This window comes from Piliocolobus tephrosceles, chromosome 11, assembly GCF_002776525.5.
Source record: "Piliocolobus tephrosceles isolate RC106 chromosome 11, ASM277652v3, whole genome shotgun sequence".
Lineage (NCBI taxonomy): Eukaryota > Metazoa > Chordata > Mammalia > Primates > Cercopithecidae > Piliocolobus > Piliocolobus tephrosceles.
Genome location: NC_045444.1, coordinates 47751773 through 47763811, shown reverse-complemented (window position 1 = coordinate 47763811; position 12039 = coordinate 47751773). Strand labels below are relative to the sequence as shown.

The 12039-nt window shown below is 40.3% G+C and overlaps 1 protein-coding gene across 2 annotated transcripts in view; it reads left to right on the top strand.

The window, feature by feature from the left end:
• Positions 1 to 12039, top strand: part of DPP4 (dipeptidyl peptidase 4) — an 86334-nt gene that overhangs the window by 72535 nt on the left and 1760 nt on the right. For both annotated transcript variants that reach the window (XM_023217337.2, XM_023217336.2), the window contains exons 23-25: positions 200 to 264; positions 10652 to 10724; positions 10990 to 11063. In XM_023217337.2, the coding sequence (XP_023073105.1) occupies positions 200 to 264; positions 10652 to 10724; positions 10990 to 11063 (212 nt within the window). The remainder of the gene's footprint in view (positions 1 to 199; positions 265 to 10651; positions 10725 to 10989; positions 11064 to 12039) is intronic.

The window sequence follows — 12039 nt, the reverse complement described above, 5'->3', positions numbered from 1 at the left end:
TATGAGCAAGGCAAGTAAAAAATTACCTCCCATAAGCTGCTTTAGCCTCCCTTTTCCTTCTTCATAACCACACAGAGATACTTATGAGAGTAACTCTATATTCCTATACATGAGTGAAGACATATGGAAACACTGAAGTGGCCCATTAAAAGCAAGAAAAGTTGTTATTGTATGAATTAAACTTTTTTTTCTTTCACAGATTCAGTGTACACAGAACGTTACATGGGTCTCCCAACTCCAGAAGACAACCTTGACCATTACAGGGTAAGAGATGAGGACCTATGCCTTTTTTATAACCTATTTATAAGTGGTTTAAGAACCTTCTTAAGTATATCTATTCTAGAAAATATATATTTTTATTTCCAACAAAATTCTTGTTAAAAAGAAATAACACAGGTGGTTTAGAGATACTCCAATAGCTTCCCCTACTATATTCTGCATAATTACAGTCTTTATCGTATGCTATATAGGTCACAATATGCATTCATTTAGAAATACAAAGCAACATCAGATAATTACTTTAATTATAAAATTTCAGTTTAGAAAACCTATTAGAAATTCAACGTATTCCTTTAGAGCCCAGAAGACTCTCTAAACCTTTAGCTATATATTGAAATTTCTTACAGTATTATCATAAGATGTATATATGAGACTATAATTTTCTTACTCATAGCCAATTATGTACGGTTTTGTTCACACAAGATTTAAGTAAAGCAGGTGAGAGGTAGGTACAGTTGGGCAGTACCCTTAAAAAGCCCTAAACCTAAATCACTGAATAGCATCCAACAGGCTGGTTGCCTGATGGGAGAACCAGTGGGCAGGTTGCTCTGCAGATGGGCTATAGCATTTAAAATATGGTGTGGGTGCAACTATCATTGACAGCCCCCATGTGCTAGTGTGGATGCCACGGCAAAGCCAGAGCATTGTCTTTGGTGCCACATTGATGCAGCTGGAAGTGCTAGCATAAGTACTAGGGACCCTTCTGGCACTTTGATCATTCCAAAACTTTGCTGATTCTGTTTATCATGTTAGGTTGGAAAAAAATTGTTTTAAAACCCTGAAACTTACAGCTGACAAGGTAAATCATCTATGATGTTTACATTTTCCAAAGAATGTTCACAATTTTTCCCAAGACAGTGAATTAAAGAGAAAGAAAAACAGTAAGAATAACTTAAGAACACAATTTCTTCTCATCTGTGTCATGACTTCATATTAATACATTGCTCTGAGCAATATCCGTATGTTTTTGTAAGATGTCATCACTATTACTATGGATGCTGAAGTCATCTGATCAAAACACAGTAAAACTCAAAAGTTTCCAGTTTTGCAAGACAAGTATAGACAATTTAGTTTTACCAATTACTTTCAGCTTAATGAGTAAGGGGTGTGTGTGTGTGTGTGTGTGTGTGTGTGTGTGTGCAGGGAGCTGTGATAGCAGTGTTTTTGTGTTAGTGGCTATATGACAGTTTTCCTGTCTGTTTATCAGTTAAGATAGAAAAGTAACAATCTGCAAAGTGAGATGCACAGATCATCTACCCCTAAAAAAAAGTCCCGTAATTACATTGTCCCCATTTCTGCTAAGGGTTGCATTTAATACTTAGGGCTCAATTCTTCCCATTCTTTCTCCTCCACCTCCCATAAGCTGCTTTAGACACTCATTTCCTTCTTTGTAACCACATTGCTATTGTCATATAACCTATCTCCTTTTATAACAATAACCCAATTTGTCTCCCCTTATCCTGTCTTCTCACACTCCAGTCTATTGCGCACAGAGCTGGGAGATTGACTCCCACCCACAACATGTTCATGGTTCCTTCTTGTGTACTCAACTAAGCCCAGTCCTCACTCTTTACCAGGTGTTCGGCACCCTTCCTACGGTAGCCCACTTTGTCTGGAATGCTTGCTGTTCTCTGAATGTTTCTGTGGCTTTCCCTTTTGTGCCTTTGCCCTCTGCTCCTTCCACCTGGAGTGTCATTTCCCCTCCATCTCCATCCACTCAGAAACTTACACAGCCCTCTCAGTGGAGTAGCATCATCTTTTGAATCCCCTTTTGATAGTTTCCTCGTATATCTCTGAATCCTCAATTTTATTCCACCTTGAACTGATAGGTATCTTGTACTGCATTTTCCCCTCTTCAGTACTGTTAGCTCTTCAAGGTGTATAAGCTATTCAACATTATATTCTTTGCTTTCCCCTTTAGGGAGTATAAACCCTCAAACCTTTCCTGATTTAACTTAAATACTTTTTGAAGGGAAACATTGTTATACAAGAATTTCTTCATTGCGGCTTTCATTTTCCAGTTCAAATTTTCTTGTTAACGACCCAACCAGACTACTTAAATTTGATTGTCAAAGAGTTTTCTCCTAGAAAATACTGAAAGTTCCTGAGGTGAACTTTAGGAGGTGAAACTGCCTAGGATCCCAACCCCTCACTTGAACATGGTGGATGATGAATCCAAAACATTCTTTTAAAAAGTTATATTCTAAAAAGTGGAGGCTGGAAGCACAAGATCAAGCCCTAACCCTCACATCTAAGGAGGTTCACGGCACCTACCCTACTTCCTCAAAGAACATCAGCCAATGGGGTATTTCCCCTTCAACCAGCCCTCCCTATATAATGAGATAGGATAATTAGCTGTAGTCTGCCATTTCAACCTGCATAAATTTCCAGTCTTTCCTATAGACTCCTCGTTCCCACATAGATCCCCCTCTTCTCCAGCTCTACCCCCCACTGCGGTGGCCATTTCCATCTCCCCCTTTAGGTGTTCGCTGCATGAGGTAGTTATGTAAATAGAAGTCACTTCCTCCTGCCAATGGCAACACACGCACACTGGGTGCACAAAGTCACTCTTTCACTTCACTGCACAGATGGCACCCGAGGACTGTTTAATCCTTCCACGCCAGGAGTCGGGTTTTCTTGGCACAAAATTCATTGCTGGCAATGGACACATTAAAACTGCCAGTACCAGGGAGCTAAAGGTTCCCAATGTGTTACTAAGAGGAATTATTTGGGAGGGCGATAGTTAAGGTGGGCAGGATACAAGTGAGGCAAATGCACTAACTGAATTGTCTCCACCGTGGTAAGTTGCTTCCTCCGAAATGTGGAGAACTGAATCTATGTGGAGAACTGAATCTAAGTGCCTATTTTTGGTGCACAGCAGGCTTTAGAATAAAGCTGCCCTCCTTTGTTTTTTAAATGAGCCTGTGCTTTTGTCTCTGGCAGGAATACATTCAAAGATTCTATTTTCCTCCAAGGCCCCAGCTGCCCCTCTGGACCCCATCTTTTACTTTTCTTTCCCAGGTTGTTTTTCTTTTCTCCTCTCTCTCTCGCTCACTCTCTTTCTCTCTCCCTCTCTCTCCTTCTCTCCCTTTCTGTCTTCCTCCCATCCTTTTTGAAAAGACAAAGGAGACAATTCCATAGAGGATTTCACCACCCTGTGCATTTCAGTGGATCAGAAGGAAATATTTTTAAAGCGGTTCACATTTAGTCTGGATCAGTGACTCTTTTCAGTACACTGAGGATTAGGAATGACCAAAGTGTGTAACAAGTAAGGCCTTGATCTTTGTCCATGTTTTCAGCTAAAGAGCCACTGATACGGTGGCCAGAATTACAGCCTCTGGAAGAAAAGGCAGTTTTTAATCAAACTCAAATAAGAAAAGGATTTATTATTAGGTGATTGTTGGTCTGGATTTGGAAGAATTTAGAGAAATCCACATCACCAAGAGAAGCACATCATGTGAAATCAAAGTCCTTCTCACCATTGAGGAAAGGGAATTAGAAGAGCCATTTGCATACATGAAGGGAACAGGCGGGGATGCCATGTGCAGTTGTTCAGCCTGTGCCCTGCTGAAAGCCAGACCACACTCCATTTTCTAAGGCACACACCTCCAGGGCTGTGTCAAACCAGATGGAGCACCCTTTCTGATTCTTTCAAAGCTGCCATGTGGATTAGGGGACCCTGAGACTAAGGCTTAGACCCAATGCAGTGACACAAACAGTGACTCCATAAGACTCTTTTTGGAGATAATCATCCACCTACTGGCAAGAGGCAAGGGAGAAGCACTTTCAAACGATATCCAGACGTCAAAGAGGAAAGGAGATGTTCATCCCCTCTTATCTCAAGGAGCTGATACCAGAAGCTCTAAATGGGCAGCTAAAGTGGAGCGGTGACAAATCTGAGCTAAAGGGCAGTATAGCTCTATGGAAACATCTTTTCTGCAATGTGTCTCAGTCCACAGCAGACAGATACGGTGACAGATTTGAGCAAAGGAATCAGATCCAAAGAGGCAACCCTCACAACCAATGTCAATCAGCAGACAGCAGCTGTAGCCACACCTTGCGGAGTGGGCTCCTAACAGGGAGGAATGGTCTCTCATGTGGTCAGTCACGGGTCTTTTAGTCAAACTTGTAAAAAATGTTAACATGTGGTAGACTTTCATTCACCCATTCAAGGTGCCTGGCGTTTTAATCATTCAGAAGTTTATTCCTTGTCAGTTAGAAAAAACAGTATCTTGGGAGAGAAATAAAAGAGAGTAGGAAATAAAAGATGAATTTGAATATGACAAAGTAGCCAATATGTATGAAAAAGACTTGTGGTTTTCCAATTGTGACTATGAAGCTCCAGGAATTCTATACCTTAGGAGCATATAGGAAGGGGAAGGGGAGTGGCCGAGAAGTTAGGGTTTCCCCTTCTCCGCTCCTAGCCACAAGGGATCTAGTTTCACTTCTTTCATTCATGTTTTCATTCATTATTAAGTGCTTCTATGGCAAGTCATCATTGTAAGCTCTTTACATGGGTTATCAGGTTTAGTCTCCTCCAGATCCTCCGAGATAAGTACTGTGTTTCTATTTTACTGACACAGAAACTGAGGCACAAAGATGTTATGCAACATATTGATATTGAGGGTTAGAAAAGGGAGAGAGGGCACTAATCTGAATTACTAGAGAAAGATTTCAGAAGATGGGGAGGATGAGCATGATGTTCTCAATAGGTTACATATTAGGGGGAGGCAGATCAGCACAGTAGACAAATGAATAGCAGGAAGAGTGGTTTTCTGGCGATGTGTGAAGCAGGTCCAATGAACTGAGGGATAACAGAAGAAGGGCTCTGAGAAGAGCAAGCCAAATGCTGGCCAAGAAGGCAGGACATAAGCCTGGGGAGGGGATGGATTTATGAATACACACAGAAAGAAGTATCAGATCAAGGGCAAGAGAAATAGGACCCAAGTCCTGAGCCTTGTTGCCAAGAGAAGAGGGCAGCCTGGAACACACAGAAGGGACTGATTTAACTTGTAGAGGAGATTTATTTTGCATTTTGCTCAAAATTTGATAGGCTTTTGGCAAGTGTATGAAACAGTCATAGATTTGGCAGTCTTCTGCTAGCAGATTTGAAATGTTCAATCCTTAAGAACTGCTGCATCGTTAGGTTATGCAAAACAGGGTGCAATTTTGTAAATATGCCATCTTGTACTGATTTGACATTTGTTCTATTATCCCAGAATATGCCAAAGGGAGAGAGACCTTCAGATTTAAGCCAAACCTTAACTTGTTTGTTGAGTGCTGATAAAATGTTGACTGCTGTGTGATCTTTAAAGAAGCCAGTGTTGCTTGGTGAGGCCTGAGGTAGAGCCCCCTGTCTGGGGTTGATGGGAGCTCTCTCCTTGGCATCCCATGAGTACAGTTGTTTGATAGATGTAAACAAGGAAAACATCTGATTTAGTGAGTTGAGTTCATTCTTTTCTTAAACATTTTCTGTGGCCCCTGATGTGATATTAATGGTGCTTCCCCAAATGGCATAATTTAATATTAATTATGGAACTTTGGTTACGAGTAGGAGAATGCACAGAGCAAGCCGCTAAACCCAAGGTCATATCTTACTGAAGTGCTGGGTTGCTGTCCATTAGACCCAATGACTGTGTGCTCTTTCTATAAGATCTTATAAATGGGATAAGTTGTTTGGTTGTGATGTCAAGTGCCAGTAGAATATGACAGTAAGGGACATGGGCTTTTGGGATTAGGCCAACATGTCCTCAATTTCTGTGTCAACCACTTACCAGCAGTATGAGCTTGAGGAGGCTACTTAACCTTGCTGAATCTCAGTTTCCTCATCTGGATAATGGGATAATCAGACCTACCTCACAGGGTTATTGAAATCATTAAATGAGATGCCTGTAGCCTGCCATGAAGGAAGCTTTCAAAACATGGCAGCTGCCACCACTATTATCTCCAGGAAGCAAAATGTCCTTATGGTTCCTAGATGGCACTAGGGGTAGTTTAAAAATTGTTATACCTTCTGTTTCTCATAGTACTCTCCTCCTCTTATCAGCTCTCTCTTTTAATTCAAAAATACAAAGATTTATTTGTTGGAAGGTAACTGAAGAACCAGCATGATCCAACGAGCAGCTACAGATGGTTCTTCTTGGGGACTGAAGGAAAAGCTCCTCAGAGATGCTGTGGAGTCGGCACTGCCACTGGACCGATCCTTCCCACTTCTCCTTGCCAGGCTGTTGCTGGCAGCGGGGCTCTCCGGAAGTTTCTAGCCTCAGGAGAGTGCCAACTGCACCACCATTGCATCCTTGCCCATTTATCACTCTGAGTTTCCTTTTTAGTAGTTGGTGATAGACTATTCGGCTTCTAACTTAGTCATCCATTTCCTTTTTTATTTCTGTTTCCATGGATAGGCAAAGAGGGATTATCCTCTTTTGGTAGGTTAAAATAGCACAATTAATTTTTTTCTAATCATTAATCATACCTTAAATTCATGCCGGTATTTCCTTTTCTGGCTTTGTGTGTTACCTTTACAGCTTCAAGTGTGCCATACAGTGGACTGTAAAGGGTGTTAATTGAGAAGCCAGGGTGCACAGTTGAGTAGGGAATGATCAATGGTTCCAGAGGCAAGGTGACACAGCTGCCTTTTTCTGGGGGAAAAAATGTTCTGTGTAGCCTCAGAGCCTTAAAGTGGGTGTATGTCTCTCGGCTGCCTCTCTCCCTCTCACAGAGAGGTCCCTCTGGAGGCTTCTCCCAGTGAGCAGGGGAAGTGCGCATTTGAAATGGCACACTTATCTTGCAGTTGCAGGGGAAGCTTTTGTTTTATTTTTCTCTTGCTGCATTAAAGTATTTGTCTTTCTTTCTTTGTAGTGTAATATTGTTAATGTAAAACAATTTGCATCATGACACTTTTATCACAGTTTTCGTCTTTTTCTCAGTATGTTGCATTTCTCACCATGTCTAGTTCATCACAGCTACAGTGTGTACATCACAACATTTATCTTAGGCTCAGGGTTTTACTTGTTTATAAAAATTGTCTTCTTTCAGCCTGTATTCACTCCATTTAAGAAAAAAAAAGGCAGCCAGAAACTGTTTTGGTCCAAACTCCAGTAGTTATCACATTCCTTGCTAACTGTCCTGCGTATTTATATGTCTCCTAACTATTACTCTATGTTTCAATGACATTTCTCAGTTTCATGGCTCGGGGAGGTTGTAGGAGCAGCTTTTGCTTTTCAAGCTGCCAAGCAAGGCAGACCCATGAGGCTTTTGGAGGTGAGGTGAGGTGGCACAGTTGTATATTTGGGTCAGGTCTGAGTGTTAAAGTTGACTGTCTTCCGCGAGCAAAGAGCTAAATTTAATTTGGAGAGAAACAAGGAGGCAGGAAGTCAGTGCAGGCTGAGAGCATGGCTAACAGAAAGGATCACCAAAGAGGACTCACATGAGGGCACCTGGACCTGCAATTCAGGCGATTAATGTTCACAGTCAGTACTCAAGCCTCAGCCTTTCTTGTCTCCAGCTTTGAATGCTGCACAAAACTGTCCTTTAGGGAGATTTATTTTGACCTATTCCTCTCTGAAGGACAGAGAATTGCTCAGAGTTCTATTGCCCCACTAGGCTATACGTCACTTGCGTAGTCACAGAATATGCCTCCCAAATCACCCAGGGCTGTGCAGAGCAATCTCTCTTCTGATTAGTGCAATCTGAGAAGGCATGGGGTCTTAGGAGGATCTCAGAGGATACCCACTATTATTGTGCACTTCAGATTCCAGGACAGTTAATTAACATTTTATTTCACACTGTTTCTTTGCCAGAAGATCACATCATAAACAGCTTGGAATTTTAGTAGAGACGCAGCGCAATGTAGGAAGTAAAAAGGACTTGCTGTCAGACTTTGTCCAGCTCTGACACTTGCTGTAGTTGTGACCTGGTGCAGGTTACTCACCTTCTGAGTCTCGGTGCCTCCATCTAGAAAGCAGAATTGGTCTAGACCTATTTTAAGCGAATATTGCAAGGATTAGATATAACAGTGCTTTTATAAACCCTTATTTATATGTGATGCTTAACACAGTGACAGGCACAGAGTAAATGCTCAATTGAATGTTAGCTATTATCATAAATGGCATGGTGTATGGATTGAAAGTGGGCAAAACATATCTCAATACATTTCAGAATGAGCATATTTTATTCTGCCTACCCCAGCTGATAACACTTGATTCTGCAAAACTAAGACCAAATGCAGTGGACACTGCAAGGGCTTGATAATTTATTTCATTTACTATTTAATTGATAAATATTTAGCATTCTATTAGTTGTTAAGAGTAATGCACAATATAGACAAATCTTTTTTCTTATGGATCTTATCATTTAGTGGAGTACATAATAAATAAATGTTGATTGACTAGATGAAAAAATGCATGGAGGGATGAATGGTGATGTTGGGATGGATGGGCAGATGGATTTATATTTAGATGTATTTATCTGAGACATCTTACCAGACAAAAAAGTTTCTCAAAAATAAAAGGAGTCTCACTCAAGTTTTTATTCTGAGAGTTCATGAGTAAAATTCTCAATTTCGGTGAGAAATGGAATATGGTCAGAACAAGTGGGAACTAGTCTGTACAGAAGAGGAAGCGCATTTGTTTTAAGCCTACTAGGCCAGAATGACCTTGGGACATTCAGTCAACTGAAACATTTTGGGTGGCTCTGTCCTGAAAGTCATAGATAAAATGTCTTTTTTCCAGAGACACTGTTAAAGAATTCTCACATCAGCATCAGAAATGTAACCCCCCAAAAATGCTTTTGCCATGCCTCTTGGTTCTATAATTGTGATGGAGTAAGAAGAGTTACAGGAGTCCACCCTTATTTAAGGTGAATACATTCCAAGACCCCTAGTGGATGCCAAAACTGTGGATAGTACTGAGCCCTCTATACATTATGGGTTTTTTTCCTCTACATATATACATACCTATGATAAAGTTTATAAATAAGGCATCATAAGAGATTAACAATAGTTAATAATAAAATAGAACAATTATAATGATAAACTGTAATAAAAGTTAATTGAGTACAGTCTCTATCTCTCAAAATATCTTGTTGTACTATACTGCAGGTAACTGAAACCATAGAAAGCAAAACTGCCAATAAGGGGGGACTACTCAATTCCAATTTTATAGAAATCAAAGCTCAAAGAGCAGCATATCTCCAGTTGCATAGCTCACTGATATTGAAACTGGAACTTGAATACAAGCACAGTTACTTTAGCCCCATTCCCTTCCTGCCAGGCCACCAAGGTTCCCATCAAAAATATAAGCTGATATGACCTACAGAGATATCTGTGAAATATAAACTTTGGCTTTCATAAAGTTGAATTTGATTCACCAAGGTGCTGCAGGACCAGCTGGCTGCTTTTAAACCCATGGAAATGCTGCTGCCCCTTTCCTGCCCAATCCATAACAGGACCATCAAAGTGGACTCTAGCTCACCCCCTCCCAAAGGCACTACAGTATTTTGTGGCATTTTTACCATCATCCCAACTTTGGTAAATATCCTCAAAATTGAATGACCAGCTCTAGATGCTTTCAATGGCTTTTTCATTCAAAACTCCTGACCCTCATTCTAGGAGCCCTGGCTCAGGCCACATAGCAGTCTCAAAAAGCTGAGTTCCCAATTTTTTTTAAAATCCTATTTCCTTGACTAATTTGGGTATGACTTGATCTAATAGTATCTCCGCTAATACACAGAATGAGGCAGATAACAACAAACCACTGATTTTCTAAGGCCATTTTTGATCTTTTTTACCCTCTTCCCCTCCCATATGTTACACTTGCCTAGGTTTTTAACATCTGTTCCCAAAGAGGTAATATTTGCTTTTCATTCAGAGCTTAGCAATGTGGACCAAAGTTCACATGACATATTGCAGAGTATGTTTAGTTGCAAATGCTATGTACAGGCTCTTTGAAATGTAGCATGTATGGCACCATGTGACACATGGTTGCCATGGCAATACACTTTTTGGCTGAACTACAGCAGAAGCCCATGGAACATACATTGCTAATATGAGACTCTGCCCTGTGCTAATGCATAGGACACAGCCAATCTGGGATCTGGGACTCAAGGGGTTTTGCATGCAGGCTGGGTGGCAGGTGCCCTCTTCCTGCATGTTCAGGGAAGATGTGGCATCCTCCCTTCCAGTCCTGTCTCCTAGGCACAGGGCATGCTGTGCATTCTGCCATGCATGGAGACAGCATTTGCTTGAATATCGGTTTGCTATATTTTGTATCAAAGGGGGCCCCAGCTGAAAACATTTTATTTTGTAAACTGAAGTGAAAAATCAGTTTATGGCAGATCCTTTTTTGAATAATGACATTCTTTTTCCCAATTCCAGAATTCAACAGTCATGAGCAGAGCTGAAAATTTTAAACAAGTTGAGTACCTCCTTATTCATGGAACAGCAGATGGTGAGTTTCAGTTAATTAGACTTTTTAGTATCACAGACAGGTTTGCAATTTCACTACTGACAAAACAAAAGCATGAGGGGCAAGACTGTTACATTTACTTCAATAAAACAGTGTTGCTTTCCACAAGTCACTTGTCTTGGGCTAAATGGGATGCTGAGTCCTAGAACTTCAAACAGTCCCTTTCTTCTTGTGCCTTTCCCACCCCTTGGTACCAGAAAACTGGAGCGGCTATTAGCTACTTTATGTTTCCTTTCTCTCCCTGCAGATAACGTTCACTTTCAGCAGTCAGCTCAGATCTCCAAAGCCCTGGTCGATGCTGGAGTGGATTTCCAGGCAATGGTATAGAAAAACTTTGTGCAAGGGGAGGGAAGTTGCTGGTGGGGTATAGTTTCCTCTTTCTGGGCCAATTCTCTTAGCAGTGCCAGAGACAGGACAGAATAAAAACATTAAAACAATTTTTTTTTCAACATGAAGTCAGAAGAGTGGTATCCTTGAGCCATGCACAGAGTAATGTTCAATAATATTAGTGAGTTTGTGGTTAAGAAGCACAATATTGCATATCCTGGGAGTATCAAGACACCACTCTCCTGTTCATGTGATTGTTCAGTCTCTCCTATTTTGATTCAAAAGTAATCACTTATTCAGTAAATATATGGCAGAGTAATTCTAAAGTGAAACCAGCATGATAGTAGCTCAGCTCAAATATGAAAATCCATTTCTGTCTGGTACGTATTACTAGCCATTCGAACAACAGTGGGATCTTAATAATCAGCATGCTTCAGTTTTTGCAATTGCAAGGTGATCTTTCGTTAAATAACCACAGTTTATTTATTAAACAATTAGGATTGTTTTATAAAGTCAGAAATGGCTAGAGCTGTTGTTGTCTATGCAGAGGATATTTCTGGGTATTATGTCAAACTCATTTTCTGCATTAGAGATTTTCAGATGAAGGAAAAAATATGTATTTTTATGTATGTATGTATGCATGTATACGTATTTATGTGTCCTCTAACACACATGATTTGCTATGTGCTCAGTTCAAATGGTGCCCAATGCATAGGAGTGGGACAGTTACTTGATACTGAGAAAAACTGGCTATCTTTTGGGTCAGTGTTTTATAACAGTTTGAAATTTATTTTTCTATTATTCAAAGGAAAGACACATGCTACTTTAATTAAGCTTTTTTTTTTTTAAGTTAACTTATGTCTCCGTAATTTATGTTTGCCCAGTAATGACTTCCCAATTATTTAATAAGGTATGAATTGATAAATTTTTGCCCCAGATCATAAATTCCTTTTACATAAATGTCAAATAT